Here is a 26,702-nt window from a genome sequence, read left to right on the forward strand (position 1 = left end):
ACCCTGGAGTCCCGCGTGAGGTCTCCGCCCAGGCGCACTTCCAACGTCCGAGCTTTGCTCTCTGCCTCCCGTGCCTTCTCTTCAGCTGAAATCCAGAAGAAGAAACCATGATAAGGATGCAAAAGGTCAAAACTCTTGGTCAATTCCCCCTTAGTGTGCAGTCCCCATGGGATGCGATGTTTGACACTGTCCGGGAACACGGGAGCGCCGGAGCACAGACTTGCTTGGAAAGTCAAGGAGGCTGCGAGGAAAATAGACACATTTTCCCAACTCTACAAATAAATCAGACAAATAAAAAACTGCCCAAGGCAGCAAAAACTAAACGGTCAGTAGGAGCTGCAAGTTTCCAACATCCTCAGCAAATCACTCTCTGCAAGCGGCCAAGAAGCTCTGCCAGCATGAGAGACCTTGAAATTTTTGCCCTGGAGTCAAGAAAACCAATTTCATGAGTATCTGCGCCAGAGGCCAGCGTGGGATTCTTCGCTTTGGGCAGATGAGCTAAGGAGTTAGTGCTGCTTTAGGTAAGTGCCTATAAATGGGTGAAGGAGTAGCCTGGGGAGAAAAACTGCTGAGGCGACTGGAACATGGAGGGAGGGTACAAGAGGAACCGGAGCAGAGCTTCAGGACAGCCCACCCTGGGTGCTGGATGGAGCTTTTGCCTGGATCCTGCTTTTGCCACAAGTCCCCAGACAATCCTGCCAACCCTCCTGCCCAAGGGTTCATTACCAATCCTCGCCACGTGCTCAGCTTTCTTCACCTCCTGCTCCGCACGGGTCTTGAACCGGCTTGATGTGTACTTGTACATCCTGGGGGAGAGGTAGGTAACCTCAGGGCCCAAGTAAGAGGGACCCAGGGCAGCAAAGGTCCTCGCCGGCCACCCCGTGAGTCGAAGCTGGGTTTCTTTTAGCAAAAAGACTCAATTCCCTACTCCACTTGCCCTCTGCCTCCTGTTCCATCTCTGAAAAGCAGCCTCCCTGCACTCACTGACATAGCCCCCTGTGCCAGCTGAGCACCCTCCACCTCAGAAGGCACATTCAGCGAGCCCCCTGAGCCAGCTCCACCCCTCCCTCAGTACCCAACAAGTTTCTCCGCAGTAAATCGCAAGCAGTTTAAAGGCCCAAATGCAGTCAACACTGTCAGCCACTCATCCACCACGACTCCAACAATGCCCCAAAGACATTTGGTCAGGCCCCATCCTAGGCCTGAGGAAACAGCAGGCCCAGGTGGGCAGGCCCCTACCTGGGCTTGTACAGGCAGCAGGAGAGCCGCTTGGTCTGCACCTTGTGCCCATGGATGAAGATCCGCATCCGGGGATCAATGTAGAGCACGGCAGCGTAGGCACGGAAGGAGCGGCGCTCTGGCTTCCTGGAGGTGCGGGAACAGAGCGTCTGTCTCTGCCCCACTCCCAGGCCACTCCAGGGCTGGCTGCACAGCCTCTCCTCAGGCTCTCCACCTTTCCACTTCCCACCTCGGCTTCTCTTGCTGTCGAGGGGTGCTTTCCCTGGGTGGGCACATGCCCACCACATCCCCACTATAGACTCGGCAATTCTGCGCCCCTCTAGGCCTCTGTCTCTTCCTCAGTTAAGGAGTTGGGGCAAGGATCTGGATTAGCTGAGGACCTGCTGTCATCCTATTCATCCCTTCTGCCTCATGGCAGGAAGACATGCATTCTTAGATTTGCCAGCTCTAAAGCTGGGGAGTTCAGGGCACATGCTCACCCCTCCCCTCAGGCCACCTCCCTTTGCCTCCCTCCCCAGCCACACTCACGTGCCCTCCAGCGAAGTCTCTGCCATCTGGATATCCCGTGGATTTGAGACTATGTCCAGCTCTGGCTCTCCGTTATCCATGAGTTTGAGGTTGAAGATGATTACCAGCGTTCCTAGGAAACAGAAATCCTCCTATGGTTCTGCCAGGCAACCCCAGCCAACCCCACACCACTCAGGGCTCTGGCACGGTCCGATGCTAGAGCTGCAGGTGCAAAGCTTCCTTACCGCTGTCCCCAAGAATCTTCATGAACTGAGTCATCACCTCCTCTTCATTGCGGAAGGGAGAGTATTTGTAGATGAGTTCTGTCTCAATGGCAAACTTCTCCACGTTGTCTGTGACAGGTTCCCGGGTCCGAGCATTCCAAGTGGGCAACGGGACTATCACCTTTGGAGTAAGCACAACAGATGCTTTGAAGGAAGCCCCAGAACAGCCTTCCCCCCAAATACGCATCCATCTTGTCCTTCCCCACAGTGGCTCCACACTGGCCCAGAGTCTCCAGCCAGGTGGCAGAGGCTCTAGCTTTGGCCCCTTCCCAAGGCTCAGCCGCAGGTGCTAGGTCCTCTGGGTACATATGCTGGTTGATGGCCAGGCGGTCTCTGCATGAGCAGGTCCCTGCTTGGGATGTCCTTGGTCACCCCCCCATTTTGGTAATAATTCGACTTTTTCCCCTAAGCAAAATATATTTCCAACTATCTAGTGAAACTCCAATACTTTGGCCACTTGATGCGAAGAACTGACTCATTTGAAAAGACCCCAATGCTGGGAAAGATTGAAGGCAGGAAGAGAAGGGGATGATAGAGGATGAGATGGCTGAATGGCATCACCGACTCAATGGACATGGTTTGAGTAAACTCCAGGAGTTGGTGATGGACAGGGAGGCCTGGCGTGTGGCAGTCCATGGGGCCGCAGAGAGTCGGACACAGTTGAGCAACTGAACTGAAGTGAATCTGAAGGTACACACAGACATAACTTACAACTCAGCAATTCTACCCCAGTTATCTACCCTAGGAGAAATTCCTGTATGTACTTACCGACACATGTGTAAGAAAAACAGCAATAACTATGGAACAGATAAGCTAAACTACAGCGTATTCATAGCACGGAATTCTGGGCAGTGATGAAAATGAACCACCTACAGCTACTGCGTCAGCAGAGACGGAGCTCACAGACAGTGACGTGAAAGCGGCAGCGTACAGAATCAACAACAAAGCCGAGGGGGGAGCTCCGCAAGGAGGGGCGTGGGTCCCCTTGTTGATGTATGACAGAAAACCACAAAACGCTGTAAAGCAGTTATCCTGCTGTTAAGTTAAAAACAACCCTACAGTACGGGTCCATTTATATAAAATTCATAACTAGGAAACTAAACTACTGTTCACAAATGCATACACAGGGGACAGAACTATAAAACAAGGAAACGATCATCCCCAAAGCAGCTTCTTCGGAGGTGAAGTGAGGATATGGTGGGTGAGGGGCACAGAGGGACCCCCAGCCTCAGTCTATGACGGTGGCTATGTGAGTACCTGCCTTATGATCTACAGTGTTAACTGCCGCTCTATAGCAAAGCGATTCAGTTACATACACCCAGTTTTAATATGCCCTGTCATATGTATGAGATTTAATCTTACATCTAAGTAATCTTCTAAAAAATCCTACTCTTGTCAATTATACCTCAGTAAAGCTAGGGGGAAAAAGTCCTACTCATTCTTCAAAAACCCTACAGCAAATGCCACTTCTCCAGAGGCATCAACTGAACCTCCCGCAGCTCCCAGGGAGCCCTGTGGCCTGGGATTCCCTCTCCCGAGGGAACAAGCTCTGCACCCCAGCAGGGTCGAAACTGATGCCCACCCTGTGCAGAAGGGGACTCTGTGACTTAACAAGCTCTGTGGTGATAAACTGTTAAGAGTTCTGAGGCACTTCACTGGTTTCTAAGAACCAACCCTGGGGCTGGTTTGGACACATTCCTACCCAGCTGAAAATGATCTTATTTTAAAATCTTGGCTGAGTTCACACTAGAGCAGGATCCAAAACAGTGACCTTCTAGCACCAAGTAAGGAAAAAATTTCAACCTAGCTTTTTGGCCAGGGGTATTGAGCTCCATTTGTGTTCTATGATCTGTGCCTCTCGCCACGCCTCTCATCCTTCTCAGCATCCCAGGTGACAATCGCATCACTTTAACCTGTGGGCACTTCACCGCTTTTGGCATCGCCTGCCGTGGGAACACAGCTCCTTTTCTTTCGGTGTCGCCACTCTCTTGGCTTCCCCTGCACACTAGGACCTCAGCCGTCCACAAACCCTCCTCCTTCCCCTTCCCCTGTCCAACTGACTGACCACCAAATTTGAGGCCCCACGAGATGACGACCACTCATATTTATCCAACTTCCTGCTGGAGTCCCGCCAGGCTACAAACAGCCACGGCCTCTAAACACCAGTGCCCTGATCTTTCCAGTCCAGCCACCAAATAGCCAAACTGATTTTTCCAAAGAGAATCTGACACTGTCACACCCCTGCTTAGATTCCCTTTAGTGGCTGCTTTTAATAAAGTCTCACACACTTCCCAAGGCCTGGGGGTCAAGTCCAACTTGCCCTCCCTGTTCTCCAGAGGCTTCTACCATCTGCCAAGCCCCCACCCACTCTCAGGACCTGGACCACTTCTGCTGACATGCACCCCTCCTCCTGCCACCCTCAGTCATTCACAAAAAGACCCGAAGAGCCCAGCAGGGGCTGCACCCTCCGGCCCCTCCTTCCCAAGAATGCTCTCCTGCTGCGGCACCTGACTCACTGAAAAGGCAAACGCTCTCTGGCTCACCAAGAAAACGCACACGAGCTCATCTACTGCGATGCAACCTCACATCTAAACAAGGCCAGGGCCCGTCTAAGCACAGCCAGCCAACACAGATGAAAGCCACTGAAACTCTGACCAAATCCGCCCGCTTACACGACAGACATGTTCTCTGCCGACCCGCTCAGCCTCCTTTCTCAACCTCTTGCCTCCATTTCTCACAGCAAAGGAGGTAGTCCAGCCTGAGGCTGGGCAGGCCAAGGCCTTCCATGATCCTCCAGTGAGCGGGCATGGACCTCACCAGACCAGCTCTGCAGATATCTGAGCCACCAGGCCCAGAATCAGCTGGGTAACTTATGTTTTTAATTACCAAAAGGTTTCAAAATCAGAATATTCTAGAGTCATTAGGCCTTTCTTCTAGTGTAACAATAATCAGCTGGGGCCGAGTGACAGTTGCCACTTACCGAAGAACTTACACTGATTTCCCATGTGTTTACCTGCTTCACTACCCACCCAGGCCCCTGCGGGTAATCAGACTGCCTTTCTGATACCGACGGTGAACAGAAAATGCACTCAGGGCACATGGCACTGAATCACCATCACACCGGAAAGACAGCACTCTTCCTATTATTATCACCAGCTGTGGTCTCCACCCGTAGTGGGGGAGGCCCCATACACTCCCCCTGATAAAACAGCTCTCTGGAGGGACACCCCTAGCCCCGCCCCACACCCCAGGACCAAACTCAAGCTGCAGATCTAGGAGAGATACAAATGCACTTCTTGGCTCCTGCCATGTGCAGCCCCATTCTTAGAACAACTGTTCTCTGAAGCTGTGAAATGATACCTGCCTTAACCCCTTAACTAATTCATACAACCAATTGGCTAATCCCCTAACCGGGGATGTGGCTGCAATTCTGAAACCCCAACAAGCCCAGCATACAAGTGACCTGCGAGAAGAGTCTGGACAGAACCGGGAGACGTGGGATGGTGACTGGGAACGTGAGGAGGGGACCCACCTCATCAATGCCTTCCTCCTCATGAAAGGTGCGTGACAGGAAGAGGCAGGTCATGGTGTCTTCCTTCTTGGTGAAGAGGATAAAATCCTTCCCAATGCGCATCGAGCCCCTGAAAGGGAAGCAGACAAGGATTACTCTCCCAGGGAATCAAAAGCTCGACTGAAAAAAGGGCAAATCCCTGCTCTGGGTGTGATGAAACTGCCTTTGGAGGATTCTCCTGAAGGCGTCCCTGGGGCCCAGGACCCCCCGCTGAACGCCACAGCCCTTGAACCCCTTCCTCCCCTGTGACACTCCTCTTCCTGCCCTTCACGGGCCCAGCTCTCCTTACCACCTTCTCCACAAGGCCCCACCACACTAGGCTCTCTCCTGTCTCACCACCGAGCACCAGCCCCAGCCTGTCGCTTCCGTGCTCTGGGCACCTCCCAGCCACACAGGCTTCACTCCAGTAACACCTTCAACACGTCGACTTCCACGCTGAGCATATCCAGCTCTCACCCTGTCCTTGCTCCGCTGACACTAACCCACCCCATCCACTCGTTGAAGAACAGCACTGTCAGGAGAAGGGAACAGCCCACAATACCTGTGCTCACAAGTCCTCCAAAAACCAGGGTGACCTTGAGGCTCAGCCAAATACAGGGCTAACCAGGCAAAGCATCACTGCTGAAGAGTTTCAAGGCGTTCTACCACTGGCTCACGGCCTATAACCACAGCCATCCTGGGTCTTGAATTGTATTGTTATGTCTACTCATTAAGCCACTGGTTCCTGCTGTAGGACCCGAGTGATTTCTGAGAAATATGCCTCGAGGCTGACTTCCAGAAGGCAGAAGTCTGAATGGAATCAACTGCCCCTTCCTCAACTTGGCCGAGTTAATCCTTCTGAGGAGCAGACAAGGACACACCTTTCCCAACAATATGAAACAGGGTAAAAGCGTGAAACCCTGGCGGAGGGGTGCCCACCGAACAATGGCCACGCGGTTCCCGTCTCCTGAGCAGCTTCTGTTACCTCATTAGTCCTCTAAGACCCCAGGGCGGTGATGGTGGTGCGAAACCTTACTACTCTCTTCTGTGTACAAACACAAGCCGGGCCGGCATGCCAAGCACACAAGTGAATGCCATGACCCACTTCCCCAAACATTCGGGAAAACTCCAGGACACTATCCAGAGACACCCTGGGGGCTGCCAAGTTATGTCTCTCGTTCTCCGTTTTTCGAGGCACTGGCAATGCTCCCTCCCCCACACAATCCCATGGTCCTCCTCCTGAAGCCTGCTGCTGCTGCGGCTGCGTCACTTCAGTCGTGTCCGACTCTGTGCGACCCCATAGACGGCCTCCTACCAGGCTCCCACGTCCCTGGGCTCCCCCGTCCCTGGGATTCTCCAGGCAAGAACCCTGGAGCAGGTTACCATTTCCTTCTCCAATGCAGGAAAGTGAAAAGTGAAAGTGAAGTCACTCAGTCGAGTCCGACTCTTAGCGACCTCATGGACTGCAGCCTACCAGGCTCCTCCATCCATGGGATTTTCCAGGCAAGAGTGCTGGAGTGGGGTGCCATCGCCTTCTCCTCCCTGAAGCCTACCAGAAGCAAAATGCGGCGAGCCAGCTTGCCTTCTGTCAAAGCCTGCTCATGCCCTAATTTGGCAAAACCTCCCTTTTGTGCCTCTTCCCTCTGTCTTTGATCCTGACCTTGGAGGGGAAATAAATAGCAACCACTCAAAAATGCCACTTCTCTGCTGACTTCTCTGCTTCTTAGCCCTCTTCTCACCACAAATCACTTCCTCCTGAAACTCTTAATTTCTAAATTCATCTCAAAATGAATTCAGTCTGAACACTAGATGGCCCCATCTCAATGGCTCCTCCCCAAAAGGCGTTCTACTAAAATACGCTGATGACAACACTCCCAACTTCTGTGTGTTTTCCTTCCTGGTCTTCTAAGCACTTTCAGACTCACATTTCATCTGCTCCCGAAATTTGCTCAGTAAGGAAGAATGTCAGGGATTAGAAACCCATATTTTACAGCAGGAAGCAGACATTCAGAGAGGTGAAAGGGCTTGTCTGCAGCCATAGAGCTGATGAAACCACATGGGAGGAGGCTGCCTACCATCCCGGAGGGAAGTCCAGGCTTCTTACATCTGACACATCAGTGGCTGGAGACTTAGATGACCACACCAGAATCACCTAGGGAACACGTCAGGGGCAAAAGAAAGGTTCCCAGACCCTACCCCAGGTCCACCAGAGCAGGCCAAAAATTTAGCATGGAAAGATTAAAGAAGGAGAGAGAAAATCAGAAGTGAGAAACCAGGCTAGGGCACTCACGGCCCTGAGCGAGAGCACGTAGTTCTTAACCCACTCACATGCGTTACACCCCACGTTACAAAGGAGGAAGCCGAGCCTCAGAGGGTAAGTGACTGATATCACATCCGAACCCTGGTTCATCTGACTGAAGTGAGGCAGACAGCAGCTCCGGCCTTGCCATCAGAAAGACGTGGTGCACACCTCAGCCCCTGGGCATTTTCACACCTCTGGGCAAGTCACTCCACCCAGATAAACCTTGCTTCTTGCATCTGAAGCTGAGAATCATGGTACCTACACCTCACAGGGCTTGGGTGAGGATTAAACTATATCACCCAGGTGACGTTTTTCAGCACAGTGTCCAGCACGTGCTAAGTGCCTGACACTGAGAGACGAGTGGGAAGTCCAGGCATTAGGTCTGTGCAGCCGTGGGAGGCATCGTCTCTCTCCCGCACAAGCCCCAGCCTGCTGCACAGACGCACAGCCTATGCTGCTGCCCGGCCAAACACACCCTCAAAGAACACAACACGTTTCCACAGCAAGACCAGAAACATGACTCAGAACTCCATCTGTACAAACTCTAATCCCAATAAATCTTATTCCATCCAAAGGTATGTACAGCTGGAAGTGAGCATTTCAGAAATAGAAACCCTTCTCTTGGGGCTTTGCTCAAAACCAGAACAACACATTCCACACACCAAACAAGTGGGAACCAAGGGACTGAGAAAGTAGTCCCAAGGGATATGAAGACATAAGGTAAGTCCCTGCTACAGGGCCTGGCAGGACATGTGAGCAGCAACCAGGCCCTCCATGTGGGGGAGGCTTTGGGTCTCTCACCCTGGATCCCCAGTGCCTGGCACAAAGCATGCCAGCTGCTCTGGGAACAATGCTGCACCGGGAGACCCTCACCACCTCAGATGCATCCCCAGCACACAAAACGACCACGAGCATCCTCAATCACAGGTACAAATGAGAATTTCCAACCAGAGGGGAGGCACCCTTCCAGAACACAGTGCTCAGAGAAGCCTACAGATTCTCCTCCTCAATGGTTCTGGAAATTCACACTCTTTCATCTGTGGCGTAAACCAGACTGAAAGTTGGTTTAGTTCACGTTTCTGGCCATCAGTTGCTAAGTCCCTAGCCACCACCCCTTCCTGACTGTCCTCCTGTTCCAGGATTAAGGTGATGAAGTGACAGGGAGAGCAACGCTTGATTTTGTTGAGTCCTGTGACGGGCTTCTGGTATACTTACGACTTTAACCCGTTCCCATACTGCCCGATTTGGGTGGACTCAGGCGTTCGCTTGGCCGACTTCCCGAACTGGATCACGCTGGCAGCATCACCTGAAGAGGCAGGCGAGAGAGAAAGGGCAAAGTGTGCTTTTCTTTCCCAGGCTCTCAAAAATAAATCCAAGCGGGGCTGTCTGTCTACTGAAAACCTCTGCCAGGAAATTCACAACTGGGAGGCAAATGGAGGAAACCTCCGACTGGCCTGTCAGCACCACCATCACGAGGTCCTAGTTCCATTACCAGAACGCACTAACTAGGCTGGGGCAGGCCACCACAGTTCCAGCTCCAGGATGTTATGCAAGCCAATGTCAACAGACAGGTAGCCTGACGGACTTAAGGCTGCCATTCAGATCCTATCTCCCACATTAGGACAAGACCTGGCAAATCTGGGAGTGGAATTAAGCCTGAGATGTTGCAAGAAACTGCCCTCACCCTTCTAGTCACAAGAGTGAGGCAACAGAAAAACAAATTAACACAATAAGCATTTTATAAAAATGCTTAGTTACATCCTCCCCAAAAGAAGCAATCAGCCCATCACTTACTTGGATCCATTCCCGCTCCATCATCCAAAAAACAAAGCATAAATCCTCCTCGAAGGTCCTCTCGCCTTTCTGTAAAAGGAGGAGCTGCCATTACTAGGCGGTTACCCACCAGAGGGCAGTGACTTGGGTATGATTGGAAGGCGGATCCCTGTGGAGCTGGGCCCAAAAAGGTCTTCTCCTTCTAGCAATGCCAGCAGGGGAGAGGGAAACGGGAAAGTTTACTTTTCTTCCCCAGGCTCTCAAAACTCAAAGGTCTGAGCCTCATTCAACCCAAGACCCCCCACCCCAGGAGCGAGACCGAACGGAGCGCAGTGAGAGCCGCCTGGTTTCCCCCTGCACCTGCTCGAAGGGCCTGGGAGGAGGGGCAGTCACTGGACAGTAAAATACGGTGCAGCTGTGGCCAGGCATCCTGGCTGATGGGAAGGAACCCCACGGAGTAAGGCCACCATTCCAAGGGAAAAAAGAAGCCCCCTGCAGCGGCCGTTGCTGCAGCAACAAGTGGTCACTCAGAGTAGTCTGGTCCAAGTACACCACGAACGCCACAGAAGAGCCTCCCAAATAGGGAAAGGGCTGCTAAACGAGAATTTCCAAGGTGCCCTTCGACTCCAGTCACGAGGTTGACATGGGCAAAGGAGGAACAGCACAGGTCTTGGAATCAGGAGACCATGTACACTAAAAGGAGGAAGGCCAGTTTACAGTGCTACAGAGATAAGTCTAAACTGGCTTTGGAGTCTAGTTCCTAACTGAGGACATTTCTATCTCCACCAAGCTAGTTTGCCAACTTTATACAACTACCTAAGCAAGGGAATCTCAGTCTAAAATGCTCTGTCCTCCCCTCCGGCTGAAGATTCAAGTAAATTATAATTGCCTCTTAAATGGGTTAATGTAATTTAAAATGCTATTTCAAAAGTTCAATAAGCCACAGAAATTTTCAAGTATCACTTGCTGTTCAGGAAGCTGAACTTTCAGTTCACTTCAGTCGCTCAGTCGTGTCCAACTCTTTGTGACCCCATGGACTGCAGCACGCCAGGCTTCCCTGTCCATCACCGACTCCCGGAGCTTACTCAAACTCATGCCTATCAAGTCGGTGATGCCATCCAACCATCTCATCCTCTGTCGTCCCCTTCTCCTCCCACCTTCACTCTTTCCCAGCATCAGGGTCTTTTCAAATGAGTCAGTTCTTCATTTCAGGTGGCCAAAGTATTGGAGCTTCAGCTTCAGGATCAGTCCTTCCAATGAATATTTAGGACTGATTTCTTTAGGATTGACTGGTTTGATCTCCTTGCAGCCCAAGGGAGTCTCAAGAGTCTTCTCCAACACTGCAATTCAAAAGCATCAGTTCTTTGGCACTTAGCTTTCTTTATAGTCCAGCTTTCACATCCATACATGACTACTGGAAAAACCATAGCTCTGACTAGACTAGCTTTGACTTTGATGGCAAAGTAATGTCTCTGCTTTTTAATATGCTATCTAGGTTGGTCATAGCTTTTCTTCCAAGGAGCAAGCGTCTTTTAATTTCATGGCTGAACTTTACTGAAACATTAACAAATGCTTCTTGATAGTTCAAGCATAAGGACCTTCCTGGAAGCCCGACTTGTAGATAAGAAAATTTCTCCTTGTGGCAGAGCCTTTTATCAGTCTGGAGAATCCAAATGAGATCTAGTAAGCAGAACCAAGTGCAGAAAAGGGACAGAAATCTTCAGTTTTCTTCTGGAGGAAGCAAAGTGTCAGATGGAGACTCAACTGGGTCAGGGACAGAGCATGGTACAGGAAGTGTTCTAAATGTAGCCAAGAGCCATTTGCTTAATGATTTAGCCTAAGATGCACATGAAGACTCTGCTTTGGGAGCTAGAAAGTGGTTCAAGCCAAGTGCATCTGAAAAATCTCCAAGGATTACTGGTATTTCTTGAACACTACCTAGGAAGTTGCTTCCAGGCCCTTGCGTTTGGTAGAATAGGACTCACAGGCTGTTTTAACACACAGTCATCTCTTAACGCTGGCTCTGAGATCCCTTTCTTGCTCAAGGACTTCATTTTAAATCTTTTTCATACCGTTTAAGAGACACACCTATGGAGGGTCCTCCTGGCCATATAAATGACACACAGCCTGAAAGCGTCTAGCAGTGTTCAGGTCCATGGTCATGTGCAGCCAAGACAGACTAGCTGACATGGCAGTAACTCCTTCAACTTCGTAAACAAAACAAAACAAAACCAGGCAGTATGGCATCTTCACAATGCTTCACCATCACACATTTATTTGATGTGCCCGGCCCTGTAATGAAGATAATAGCCAAGAACAATGCCACTATGACCACTGCCTTCAGGGAGCTTCCAGTCCAGTGGACACTATCCCCTGCAAGCATATGGTTAAGGAGGGTTTAAGCAGAAGACAGAGAAGAGCGTCAGCTCGAGCAAAAGCAGTGTGCGTTTAAGAATCACCTGAAGAGCTTGTTACAACAGATTCTGGGCTCCACCCTGGAGGATCTGAGGTCTCCATCTGCATTTCTAAACTGTTCCCAGGTGATGCCAATACTGTCCACTACTGGACCACTCTTTGTAAAGCAGAGCTAGAGTTAGCAAGAACTAGAGACTCCCCTGCCTGCAACAAAACCCCCAGACGTTCCAGCAGTTAGGACATGCATTCCTCACACCTTCTACTCACTTTAATCAACCAACTGAATGACATCCGAAGCCTCGAGGAAAGGATTCTATGAAGCTGGTGGGAGTTCTGGATAGAGGAGGGGCTCTGGGCAGCTGGGGATTGTCTGCGCCCCCTCTCAGCATACATCCTAGAGGAGGACAGAGCCAAACTGCCTTCTGTGCAGTTGGCCTCAGACGCTGGTGGCAGCTTAGGACATCACAGAACCGTGTGGGAGGCGGCCCATCTAAGCTACCCCTAGATGACCAAGTCTGGCTTCTCCCAATTACTGCAACATTCCTCCATCCAGCTCCCACTGGGAAGAACAGGAAAAAGAAGCTGGAGGAGACATAAAATGGAGCTTTAAGTGAACCATCAGAGGTAACAAGATAACGCTGTCCTCAGCAGAGGCTGTAACAGAACGACCGTCAAGTTATTCATCGTACTCTGCAATCTGTTTGAACAGTATTCATTTCAGCTGCATTTGCTCTAAGTTTCCATTTACTAACCACTGACCTGGCATCACAAGAGGAATCTTTCTTTGAAGCACAGCAGTCCCTATCGAAGGATGTCCAGAAAGTCAATAAAAACAGTCTGACAGGCATGTTCTAGTCTGGCCCCATCTAACAGGAACACGTTGGGTACCGGAGTCTGGTTTCTCTCTCACCCTTCTTTAAGCTGTAATGTGAATTTGTGGCAAATTCAAACTACATTTGATGTTTGGGAAGATTTCTAAGTTCAGGATCAAGCTACTTTTAGAAAGGGAGACAGGAAAATACGTTCCCTGATAGATTAACAACAAAAACTTCATATTATATTATTAATTCTATTATCCTCCATACAGTTTGTCCTTTATGAACTAAAGAGCCTCTTGATGAACGTGAAAGAGCAGAGTGAAAAAGCTGGCTTAAAACTCAGCATTAAAAAAAAAATGAAGATCAAGGCATGCGGTCCTATCACTTCATGGCAAATAGATGGGGAAACAATGGAAACACTGACAGACGTTATTTCCTTGGGCTCCAAAAATCACTGCAGATGGTGACTACAGTCATGAAATTAAAAGACGCTTGCTCTTTGTAAAACTATGACAAACCTAGAAAGCATATTAAAAAGCAGAGACGTTACTTTAGCGACATAGGTCCGTAGAGTGAAAGGTATGGTTTTTTCAGAAGTCAATGTATGGATGTGAGAGTTGGACCATAAACAAGGCTGAACGCCAAACAACTGATGCTTTTGAACTGTCGTGTTGGAGAAGATTCTTGCGAGTCCCCTGTACTGCAAGATTAAACCAGTCAATCCTACAGGAAATCAGTCCTGAACATTCATTGGAAGGACTGGATGCTGAAACTGAAGCTTCAATACTTTGGTCACTTGATGCGAAGCACTGACTCCTTAGAAAAGACCCTGATGCTAACAAAGACTGAAGGCAAGAGGAGAAGGGAAAACAGAGGATGAGATGATGGGATGGCATCGGCAACTCGATGCACATGAGTGTGAGCAAGCTCCAGGAGTTGGTGATGGGCAGGGAGGCCTGCAGTGCTGCAGTCCAGGGGGTCACAAAGAGTCGGACACAACTGAGCAACTGAACAACAACAAATTCTATTATCCTACTTGTAAAATGAGGTAGCTTTTATTTCTATTGAATGTACTAATGTAACACTGAGGTAGAAGAGTGTGAAGCTGGGGCACCTCAGTCAAGATTCCCAGTCTCAAGGCACTCGGAGTAAATGAAGTCTTTTCCCAAAACGGTAGAGTGCTTAGTGCTTCTATCATGCCATTTAATCCGTAACTACCTTGACAGTTCCCTCTAGATCAAGTTATTCTTCCCTAATCAACTGTGGAGTCCTGTCTCCGATAAACAACTAAATTCTCTAATGGCAATTTAGCAAAGGCCCCACCTCATACTCTCTGGACTCCTCCCGAAGTCCTCCCAAAGCACAACAGGTAACACTGAGCACACAATAAAAGTACACTGGGCCATTTGCATTTAAATTGAAATCCAACTGCTCCGTTGCATTCCAAGTGAAAGCACTGCGTCTTTGCTGAAATCCACCCACCAAAGGTGGTAAACGACTGAAAGACTGAAATGAAAGGTCAAAGGTGGTAAACAGGAGCAGAGATGATCTCTTTTAAAAGTTTTTCCGAGGGAGAGGGTGGGAAGATTTGGGAGAATGGCAAAAAAAAAAAAATAATAATAATAATAAAATAAAATTGTGACGCCACAAAAAAAAAAAAAGTTTTTCCCATGAATTCCCTGGCTGTCCAGTGGCTAGGATTCCTGGCTCTCACGCTGTGACCCTAGGTTCAATCCCTGGTCAGGGAACTAAAATCCCATAAGCTACACAGCCAAAAAAAAAAAAAAAGCTTCTTCCAAAACAGGATGATTTTTTCCCCTTCCACATCACTTGCAGTGGAGACATATTCTCTGCTTTGCCATCTGTGCGATGATGTAAACAGCTTCGACTTCTTCCAGAGGTGGTAGTTCTTGCTCCTCACTGAAGCACTCTGGGGTGGGAGACCTACTGTGGTGCACAAATGATACCTCCACCCAGCCTCCAGTTCAGTTCAGTTACTCAGTCGTGTTCGACTCTTTGCGACCCCGTGAATAGCAGCACGCCAGGCCTCCCTGTCCATCACCAACTCCCGGAGTTCACTCAGACTCATGTCCATTGAGTCGGTGATGCCATCCAGCCATCTCATCCTCTGTCGTCCCCTTCTCCTCCTGCCCCCAATCCCTCCCAGCATCAGAGTCTTTTCCAGTGAGTCAACTCTTCGCATGAGGTGGCCAAAGTACTGGAGTTTCAGCTTCAGCATCATTCCCTCCAAAGAAATCCCAGGGCTGATCTCCTTCAGAATGGACTGGTTGGATCTCCTTGCAGTCCAAGGGACTCCCAAGAGTCTTCTCCAACACCACAGTTCAAAAGCATCAATTCTTCGGCGCTCAGCCTTCTTCACAGTCCAACTCTCACATCCACACATGACCACAGGAAAAACCATAGCCTTGACTAGACGGACCTTTGTTGGCAAAGTAATCTCTGCTTTTGAATATGCTATCTAGGTTGGTCATAACTTTCCTTCCAAGGAGTAAACGTCTTTTAATTTCATGGCTGCAGTCACCATCTGCAGTGATTTTTGGAGCCCCCAAAAATAAAGTCTGACACTGTTTCCCCATCTATTTCCCATGAAGTGATGGGACCGGATGCCATGATCTTTCTTTTCTGAATGTTGAGCTTTAAACCAACTTTTTCACTCTCCACTTTCACTTTCATCATGAGGCTTTTGAGTTCCTCTTCACTTTCTGCTATAAGGGTGGTGTCCTCTGCATATCTGAGGTTATTGATATTTCTCCCGGCAATCTTGATTACAGCTTGTGCTTCTTCCAGTCCAGCGTTTCTTATGATGTACTCTGCATATAAGTTAAATAAACAGGGTGACAATATACAGCCTTGACGTACTCCTTTTCCTATTTGGAACCAGTCTTTGTCCCATGTCCAGTTCTAACTGTTGCTTCCTGACCTGCATACAGATTTCTCAACTAGACCATTCAGGTATGACCTAAATCAAATCCCTTATGATTATACAGTGGAAGTGAGAAATAGATTTAAGGGCCTAGATCTGATAGAGTGCCTGATGAACTATGGAATGAGGTTCGTGACATTGTACAGGAGACAGGGATCAAGACCATCCCCATGGAAAAGAAATGCAAAAAAGCAAAATGGCTCTCTGGGGAGGCCTTACAAATAGCTGTGAAAAGAAGAGAAGCGAAAAGCAAAGGAGAAAAGGGAAGATATAAGCATCTGAATGCAGAGTTCCAAAGATCAGCAAGAAAAGATAAGAAAGCCTTCCTCAGTGATCAATGCAAAGAAATAGAGAAAAACAACAGAATGGGAAAGACTAGGGATCTCTTCAAGAAAATTAGAGATACCAAGGGAACATTTCATGCAAAGATGGGCTCGATAAAGGACAGAAATGTATGGACCTAACAAAAGCAGAAGATATTAAGAAGAGGTGGCAAGAATACACAGAAGAACTGTACAAAAAAGATCTTCACGACCCAGATAATCATGATGGTGTGATCACTCATCTAGAGCCAGACATCCTGGAATGTGAAGTCAAGTGGGCCTTAGAAAGCATCACTACGAACAATGTTTGTGGAGGTGATGGAATTCCAGTTGAGCTATTTCAAATCCTGAAAGATGATGCTGTGAAAGTGCTGCACTCAATATGCCAGCAAATTTGGAAAACTCAGCAGTGGCCACAGGACTGGAAAAGGTCAGTTTTCATTCCAATCCCAAAGGAGGGCAATGCCAAAGAATGCTCAAACTACCGCACAATTGCACTCATCTCACATGCTAGTAAAGTAATGCTCAAGATTCTCCAAGCCAGGCTTCAGCAATACGTGAACCATGAACTTCCTGATGTTCAAGCTGGTTTTAGAAAAGGCAGAGGAACCAGAGATCAAATTGCGAACATCCGCTGGATCATGGAAAAAGCAAGAAAGTTCCACCTGGCCTAAGGGTTATTAAAAACCATCTTCTAACTTTCTTATGTTATGACCCATTCTCCTGTTATTCTCTTCTAAAAATAAAAGAAGTCTTATTTTCACCACTTGGCAGAGCCTTTTGAACAGAGGTTTTTAGAACTTAAGCAGGATAGCTGATTTTTAACTGTTTTGAGTATTTTCTTTGCTCCAAAGTGTATCAGGCAGAAGGAAATCGTATCTGGGAATATTCTTTACAATTATATGACACTGGAAGTTCTAAGAATTACTTTCTATTGAGGGCTTATTTCCATTGATCAAAATGGGTCTGTAAAGAGAAAGGGGGATTATATGATAACCATATATTCCCATAAAAACTCAAGTTTTTCAAAAGTGAGGCAATGCCAGCCAAACTGGATTTAAAAGCCATCTTCCTCTTTTCCACTTCCAAATTTTTAGCACTCAAATGACAAAAAATGTGCTGGTACAAACACTGAACAGGCAGAAAGCAAGCTGTTTATTAAAAGGTGGGTAGGGCAACGAAGAAGGCAAGGGCACGCCACTCCAGTACTCTTGCCTAGAAAATCTCACGGATGGAGGAGCCTGGTAGGCTGCAGTCCACGGGGTTGCTACTAGTCAGACACGACTGAGCGACTTCACTTTCACTTTTCACTTTCACGCATTGGAGAAGGAAATAGCAACCCACTCCAGTGTTCTTGCCTGGAGAACCCCAGGGACGGGGGAGCCTGGTGGGCTGCCGTCTATGGGGTCGCACAGAGTAGGACACGACTGAAGCGACCTAGCAGCAGCAGCAGCAGTAGGGCAACGACAATGACTAAGATTTCTGTCACTGCTATACACACTCCATAACAAAGAAAGGACTTTACTGCCAAAGAGCAAAGCCAATCAGGCAAAAATAATAGACGGTGTCAATATTTTAAAATTCTAAGCAAAGCAGCCCTATTTCCCACCTGACTCCTCTGCCTGAGAACATCTCTGCAAACCTCAGTGCCAATCCAGTTACACAACTGTTTTGTACAACTGACACCAGCAGCTCTTCAAGTTGGGATTTGTCCTCACCAAGATTACAGAGGGATAAGATGGCCTTCAACAAGATCTTTCTTTGGCTGCAGAAACTACGAACCCCACAAACCTGGCCACCTGCTAACTCCAATCAAGAAAATCAGTGGTACTTGGTCATTTCACTCCGCATCAACCCAATTAATATCCCAGTGGCTTTCTTTAAATAGATACACAGCTCTGGAAAAGCTCTATACAGTCAGCAAAAACAAGACGAGGAGCTGACTATGGTTCAGGTCATGAACTCCTTATTGCCAAATTCAGACTTAAATTGAAGAAAGTAGGGAAAACCACTAGACCACTCAGATCAGATCAGTCGCTCAGTCGTGTCCGACTCTTTGCGACCCCATGAATTGCAGCACGCCAGGCCTCCCTGTCCATCACCAACTCCCAGAGTTCACTCAGACTCACGTCCATCGAGTCAGTGATGCCATCCAGCCATCTCATCCTCTGTCGTCCCCTTCTCCTCCTGCCCCCAATCCCTCCCAGCATCAGAGTCCTTTCCAATGAGTCAACTCTTCGCATGAGGTGGCCAAAGTACTGGAGTTTCAGCTTCAGCATCATTCCTTCCAAAGAAATCCCAGGGCTGATCTCCTTCAGAATGGACTGGTTGGATCTCCTTGCAGTCCAAGGGACTCTCAAGAGTCTTCTCCAACACCACAGTTCAAAAGCATCAATTCATGTATGACCTAAATCAAATCCCTTACGAATATACAGTGAGAAATAGACTCAAGGGATTAGATCTGACAGACAGAGTGCCTCAAGAATTATGGATAGAGGTTTGTGACATTGTACACAAGGCAGGGATCAAGACCATCCCCAAGAAACAGAAATGCAAAAAGGCAAAATGGTTGTCTAAGGAGGCCTTACAAATAGCTATGAAAAGAAGAGAAGCAAAAAGCAAAGTAGAAAAGGGAAGATCTACCCATTTGAAAGCAGAGTTCCAAAGAATAGCAAGGAGAAATAAGAAAGCCCTCCTCAGTGATCTATGCAAAGAAATAGAGAACAGTAGAATGGGAAAGACTAGAGATCTCTTCAAGAAAATTAGAGATACCAAGGGAACATTTCAAGCAAAGATGGGTACAATAAAGGACGGAAATGGTATGGACCTAACAGAAGCAGAAGATATTAAGAAGAGGTGGCAAGAATACACAGAAAAACTATACAAAAAAGATCTTCAAGACCCAGATAACCATAATGGTGTGATCACTCACCTAGAGCCAGACATCCTAGAATGTGAAGTCAAGTGGGCCTTAGGAAGCATCACTACGAACAAAGCTAGTGGAAGTGATGGAATTCCAGTTATTTCAAATCCTGAAAGATGATGCTGTGAAAGTGCTGCACTCAGTAGGACAGTAAATCTGGAAAACTCAGCAGCGGCCACAGGACTGGAAAAGGTCAGTTTTCATTCCAATCCCAAAGAAAGGCAATGCCAAAGAATGCTCAAACTACCTCACAACTGTACTAATCTCACACACTAGCAAAGTAAAGCTTAAAACTCTCCAAGCCAGGCTTCAACAGTACGTGAAACATGAACTTCCAGATGTTCAAGCTGGATTTAGAAAAGGCAGAGGAACCAGAGATCAAATTGCCAATATCCACTGGATCATAGAAAAAGCAAGAGAGTTCCAGAAAAACATCTACTTCTGCTTTATTGACTATGCCAAAGTCTTTGATTATATGGATCACAATAAACTGTGGAAAATTCTAAAAGAGATGGGAATACCAGACCACCTGACCTGCCTCCTGAGAAATCTGTATGCAGGTCAAGAAATAATAGTTAGAACTGGACATGGAACAACAGACTGGTTCCAAATTGGAAAAGGAGTACATCAAGGCTGTATACCGTCACCCTGCTTATTTAACTTATATGCAGGGTACATCATGAGAAACACTGGACTCGGTGAAGCACAAGCTGGAATCAAGACTGCTGGAAGAAATATCAATAACGTCAGATATGCAGATGACACCACACTTATGGCAGAAAGCAAAGAACTAAAGAGCCTCTTGATGAAAGTGAAAGAGGAGAGTGAAAAAGTTGGCTTAAAACTCAACATTCAGAAAACTAAGATCATGGATGGCATCCAGTCCCATCATTTCATGGCAAATAGATGGGGAAACGATGGAAACAGTGAGAGACTTTATTCTGGGGGGCTCCAAAATCACTGCAGATGGGTGACTGCAGTCATGAAATTAAAAGATGCTTGCTCCCTGGAAGAAAAGTTACGACCAACCTAGACAGCATAAAGCAGAGACATTACTTTACCAACAAAGGTCTATCTAGTCAAAACTATGGTTTTTCCAGTAATCATGTATGGATGTGAGAGCTGGATTATAAAGGAAGCTGAGCACCGAAGAACTGATGCTTCTGAACTGTTGGAGAAGACTCTGGAGATTCCCTTTGACTGCAAAGAGATCCAACCAGTCCATCCTAAAGGAAATCAGTCCTGAATATTCATTGGAAGGACTGATAACAAAGCTGAAACTCTAATACTTTGGCCACCTGATGTGAAGAACTGACTCATTTGAAAAGACCCTGATGCTGGGAAAGACTGAAGGCAGGAGGAGAAGGGGGCGACAAAGGATAAGATGGCTGGATATCATCACCAACTCAATGGACATGAGTTTGAGTAAACTCCGGAAGTTGGTGATGGAAAGGGAGGCCTGGCGTGCTGCAGTCCATGGGGTTGCAAAGAGTCATACACAACTGAGCGACTGAAGTGAACTGACTGATAGATCTGGGCACCTCGCAGTAGTTCCCTTAATACCAATATTCTTGATTTCTATTAAATACCTGATCAGGGCTACCTGTCTTGCCTAATAACCTGGAGTAATCAGGCTGTCTACCCAGACTCCAGAAACTAGTTATCTCCCACTCATTTACTTTTAGGCACAACAGTAAATTCTTCTGGGAACTGGGCATGAGAAGGAAGACTGGTATCTGTCTTACCTGCATAAATATCAATTCTCGTGGCATCAGCATCTCTGCAAAGTTGGGGGAAAAAAATCAATACTCAAATGAGAATATGAAGTATAACCATCAAGATGCACAGTATTGAGTGGGATACATACTATTTTGAATCTATTTTCAGGAAATCATAAAAGAAATTCTATATACATTAAAGATATACTTTTACATTTGGTAACACACTTTTCCTTATATGTCTGTGAAACACCTCTGGAGCTCCAAGTTATTTAAAACAATCACAAGATACATAGGGTCTGAATACACTTTTTTTAAATAAAAATTTCACAGTGAAAACAGCTAGAGGATAAATAAGAACATTCCTTTACACACTAAATGACTCCAATCACTCGTTTGACTGCGATCATAAACAATGTTCCAATATTTCATCCATTGTTCTTTCTCACCAAGATTTGAGAAAAAAAGGAAAACAATACTCTGCCACAAAGCCTAAGAAAATCAGGTCTTACGGTATATACACTACAGTCAGTACACTGACTCATGAGCCTATAATCTTATCCTCCCTAAACCTGAAAGGAAGTTTAGGGCACCCCATTAGGTCCCAGTCATCAGCTGAAATAAAAGCTCAGTCATCAGTGAAGTCTTCCATAAAGGCTTGAAAGTAATGTAGCCCAATTCTGCCAACTGCAGGCAAAGAAAATGAGGCGCTGAGTTCCAGTGCTTTTAAATGCAAAATAATCCACTCAAATCCATACAACTCTACAGCTAATTATTCCCAAAAACATAAAAACATTTCAAAAACAGAAGAGATCGGCAAAGTATGTGTATGAGCAGGAACATACACTCCCAGGCAATCTCCAGTTCACCATGTAATATATAAAAAAGCAGCCTGCCAAAACACACTGTCGTATCACTAAACAAGTGGCAAATTCAAACATAGTTCCATTAAGCTACATTTTTAAATATAAAAATTGAGTCAACCAGGACTGAAACAATTGAAAAACACTGAAAATGGGGCTTTTCAGGTTAAACAAGTTGTTAACTAGCACACTTCCATGCGCAGTCCAGTAAATAATAACAATAAAAGTATAACGGTAGACATAGGTAGACATAATTACCATTATGTCATTAATTGGACATCTGTTTAGAAAGTATTTTTGTCAACTCTTATCATCTTCTTCTTCATTAGTCATATTGGTCAATAAACACCATGTCTGAATTTTATGTGTGCATTCAGAAATCTGTGATATAATTATAGGCAGACTTTTGATTTAGGACTTCACCATCCCTGAACCAATCCAAACTTCTTTTCAGTCTTGCACAGTAACATTTAGAGGCTTCTATCACTAAGAACTCAGTATAACACCGTGCTGAAGAATGATTTCTTCCAAGCACAGCTGCTAACAATGGAAGATGCTTTGATCAACTAGTCTAATCTGACAAAAAAACTCACTCCTTAGCATCCGCAGGGGACTGGTTTAAGACCACCAAGGACAACAATATCTGCAGATGCTCAACTGCCTTCTATAAAATTGTGTAACACTTGCATATAATCTATGCACATTCTCCTGTTCACTCCAAATCATCTCTATGTTACTTATGGTAACTATCACAATGTAAATGCTGTGTAAATAGTTGCAAGCAAGCAGCAAACTCAAGTTTTGCCTTTGGAACCTTCTGGAACTTTTCCAATACTTTCGATCTGTGGTTCCTTGAATCCACAGATGCAGAACCTGCAGATACAGAGGGCTGACTGTACATTTTGGGAAGACACAGAACTCTGAAATAATTTTAAAGACATAGATGGTTTACTGTCCTGGTAGCGCAAATTTAAACAGTTTGTCCTAGTAATTAGATCCCTAAGTTTTTATCTTAATTCCCTGTGTTTCACAACAATCATCTTGTTCTAACACATAGGGAAAGTAGCTTTGGAGGTTGTAAGTTCACTATTTTTAGTCTGCAACATACAAATGAATGGATTATCAACCAATGTGCTATTTAAAATACTTTTTGGGTAAGATGCCTCCTAGGAGTGAGTCACATATGCAAAAGAACTGCCTTCCTCCCAAGCCTTCAGAGATCAGAGATCACAAAAACCCAATAAGTTTTCAAGAACAGACTGCACACCTGAGGACTACATACCTTGCATTATCAACTAGTTCAGCAAGAGCACCAAACAAGAATTCATGAGTGGTTCTGAAATGATAAATATTAAGAATCAGCAAAAGAATTATGAATTAAGCTATAGTTCTAATAAAATGTCAAGGTTATAAAATATTTAAAAGGTTTTTTGGAGAAAAAACTAAAATTGCTACTTGCATCAATTTACACTACTCAAGTTTTAAACTTCTCCACAATTCTTTCTAGAGCTCAGATGTACTACTGCTAAAGCAATGTTTTTCACTATTCATATTCTACCTAGAAAAATATCTATGTTTTATTTATCATTGCCTTTACCGGCTGTCAGTTTTTGCACATCTGTAAGAACACTCAATGGAGAAATCATTACTATTTAGCTTTACCAATACCTTTGTGATGATTTACTGGTGAAAAACCATTCAGTCTTGTGTAATTTATATGCAAAAATACTCTACTTGAAAGTAGGGAGAAAGGAGAAAATAATCCAGTTTTTGATGCTCCCTGATTTTGGCCAAAACCAAAACTTTCTCCACATAAAGGAATCCATAATACTCCTGAACAACCCCTTCCTAAGAGGAAAAAGGTTTGGTGTGGTCTCCTAGGGTCCTTGCTCAAGTTAGTCCCTTCCAGAAGGATAGCCAACGGTCATCTCCTCCTCTAGGAGGCTACTCAAAATTTAGGTAGGATAAATTCACAATTACCATATTCACAGCACAATAAAGATGGTATTAATGCATGTTTTCCTCTATTTACACCGTCTTTAATTTGTGCTATTTCCCATAATAGCCCTCATTAGAACCACCTAGAATTTTTTTTCCCGCCCTGGCCCTGTGGTGCCAACATATGGATAAACCCATGCCCTTTGCAATAGAACAGCAGTCTTAACCACTGGACTGCCAGGGAAATAAAGAAACTCTTACTTTTGTAAGCATTAACCCACATAATATATTACTATCATAATGTAAAAAAAAAACATATTATTCCAGTTAATTTTTTTGTATACAAAGTTTCAGTCAATAGATGAAGTGAAAATTTCTATATATATTTAGAATATACCAATATTAAAGAGCCAGCATCTAGGATTTGTGAGTACTTACTGTATTGTTCAAAACAAATTGTAAAACACTTGTTTATAAAATAAATACCAAAACTCAACTGTCCAGGAACAGTTTTTTCCTCAAATAAATCTTCAAATTTTTATAAATGCAATTTTTTAAATTAAAACTACTAGTCCTTGGAATTTTAGGAAGAACTTTTCCCCATGAGAACAGTGAATATATCTGTTGCTGATCCAAATGAAGTACCATGCTTTAACAAAAAGTAGAAATTTAATCTCCAATTTCCCTGAAAAGACCTCAAATTCCTCTAAATCTAATTCTTAATTATTTTACATGAAATAAAAAAATTTTCGCAAGGAAAAAAACCTGCATAAAACATCTATATCTTTAATTATTCAAAAAATTTTGTCTCCAAAAGTATCACCCTAAATTCTTCAAATTACCTACTGAAGAAACAAAAAATTTTCTGCATATCACTCCATGTATTAAATTTGGAGAAATAAGCTAGATTAAATAAATTGATTTGCTGAAAGTAATACAAGTTAAAAGTAAAAACTAGTATTTGCTCTAAAGCTTTCAACCAACCATTTTCCTGTCTGACTTTGTAGTGACTAAGTAACTTATGAAGTGAATTAGTTTTCTATACATTTTAAAATTTTTTGAAGGTTAAAATGTAAAATAACAAATTCCACTGCAATACTTCTCATTTCCTTGAATTCAAGGAATCTCAGAAGTAAGCTCCTAGGGTAGGGGTGGGGGACACAAGAATACAATCTGAGACTACCATCTGTGTAGAAATAAAGGAAGAATGAAATATCTGGCCTATGGTAGTGACAGTGGTGACTATGAATAATCTGGAAAACTAATTCTGATACCTCTGCCATCCAGGCAAAGAAATAAAAAAAAAAACCAGATATAGCAATGGCTTCTCACAAAACCTATTTTTTGTCACTTCACATGAAAATTAAAGACATTCAGAATTCAGTAACATCTCAAAAAGGAAAGGACAAAGCACTTCTGGCTAAGTTTTCACTGTTTTCTACACAATTAGAAAACTGCTTTGTATATTTAGAATCTAAAAACATCCCAAATGTCTTCGTTGTTCCACACAGTATCAATGCTGTTCCACAAAACGGATTTCAGGTAAGTTAACCTATCTTTCAACGTAGCTAAGGGGTGTTTTTATGATGTGCACTGACACTTCACAAAAGGGGCCTTTTGCGACAACTGCTGCTAAGGTCAGAGGCGACACTCAGAATCTTCAAACCTTCAACTGATCCTACTAATAAATGCTAAAGTTCGAAATATCTCTCAAATCATAACAAAAAAAAATACCAACTATAAAAGATCTTCCCTTTTTTTCAAATAATATTCAAAGAGATGCACTCGTTGCTAGCAAGCAGTTTAGAGTTATTTATATAAGGAACAAAGGAAATTCCTTTCTTCACAGACATAAAGATTCTTTACATGTAATCCAAGGAAGATCAACCATCTGGAAAAAGACAAAGATTTTTAACGAACTCTTTCACTTTCAACTGATTGTGGCTTTTATACCAATTGTGCCACAATCAAAATAGCTTTGCATCTCAGCATTTCCAATGACAAATTCAAGTTTAAATCTACTCATTATGTAAGGAAAACGGTCTATTTATATTCAGTCTGAATTGAAAGCAATAGAATATTTATAACCCCATCACACAGTAATACTGAGTTCTTAGATATGCAGTCCAGAGTTAATTGCCTTAACTGCTAGAAAATAAAGCTGAAAAATTCCAGGGCAACCTTTTTACATTCAAAGGCTTTAATATATTTAGTGTGAACCCATATTTCAACAGGAATATAAATCACAAGAAACGTAAAGTTGGAAGGTTCCTCTACCTTCACTTCCCATATCAATAAAACAACTCAAAGATATCAAATGGCCGGGACAGTAAGCTTTTAAATGTGCCAACAGGAGTAGACATACAAAGCAGGCATCTTATCCATAAGCACCCTGCTCTATCAAACCGCTAAACAATACTGCAAACAGAATGACCTAAGATATGTACCTTCTGCCAAAGGAACATCACGACTATAACTCCATCTTGAATCTAGCACCTAGACTGCTCATGGACTTTTCAGCAGCAGTCACAAAACCCACCACACCAAACAGCAGTAAAATCATAAAACTATTTTTATTCAAAAACCCTAATTTCAAGCATCTCGTATCACCAATTTGCAGTATTTTAAAGAAATTCACCTAAGACTTTCATGTTAGAATTTCCCAGACCTGCCTCAAACCCTTACTGATATAATCAAGTTAATGTAGAACAATACCAAAACAATAATAATTCTAAGCAGGTGTTTATTATCTTCAACAGATGCTCGAGAACTTATTAAAAATTAATCTGCCTAATGACCATCCCCAAACACCAAGTTGCTATCACACTGACCAATTTTTGGTTTATATGAGCTAATATTATAACTAGAACAAATAACTGTCATTATCTATTTGATATTTACTATGAACTATGTGCAATCTAATTACTTTATAAACATTATTTTATACAATCCTCATAAACATTGTCAGATTAGTCCTGTTTTGTAAATGATGAAACTGAGGCTCATATAAGTAGACCTACCCAAGAACACAGCCAGGAAGCAAAGAGAAGCCTGGCTGGCTCCCAAGCCCATGCTCTTTCTACTGCATCACACTGATTCCTACCC

The 26,702-nt window shown here is 44.9% G+C and overlaps 1 protein-coding gene across 12 annotated transcripts in view; it reads right to left on the reverse strand.

The window, feature by feature from the left end:
* MORC2 (MORC family CW-type zinc finger 2) overlaps positions 1–26,702 on the reverse strand; it is a 42,960-nt gene that overhangs the window by 11,950 nt on the left and 4,308 nt on the right. For 11 of the 12 annotated variants that reach the window (XM_070769876.1, XM_070769869.1, XM_019977234.2 and 8 more), the window contains 10 exons: positions 22,942–22,995; positions 20,824–20,858; positions 9,677–9,745; positions 9,098–9,188; positions 5,563–5,671; positions 1,992–2,151; positions 1,768–1,879; positions 1,240–1,365; positions 727–806; positions 3–85 (listed from right to left, as the gene is read on the reverse strand). In XM_070769876.1, coding sequence (XP_070625977.1) covers positions 3–85; positions 727–806; positions 1,240–1,365; positions 1,768–1,879; positions 1,992–2,151; positions 5,563–5,671; positions 9,098–9,188; positions 9,677–9,716 — 801 coding nt within the window. In that variant the 5' untranslated portion in view covers positions 9,717–9,745; positions 20,824–20,858; positions 22,942–22,995. Of the gene's footprint in view, positions 1–2; positions 86–726; positions 807–1,239; positions 1,366–1,767; positions 1,880–1,991; positions 2,152–5,562; positions 5,672–9,097; positions 9,189–9,676; positions 9,746–12,337; positions 15,031–20,823; positions 20,859–22,941; positions 22,996–26,702 lie in introns of those variants that run through there. The other variant, XM_070769877.1, reaches the window with a different exon arrangement.

The sequence above is a fragment of the Bos indicus genome, chromosome 17, assembly GCF_029378745.1.
Source record: "Bos indicus isolate NIAB-ARS_2022 breed Sahiwal x Tharparkar chromosome 17, NIAB-ARS_B.indTharparkar_mat_pri_1.0, whole genome shotgun sequence".
Classification (NCBI taxonomy): domain Eukaryota; kingdom Metazoa; phylum Chordata; class Mammalia; order Artiodactyla; family Bovidae; genus Bos; species Bos indicus.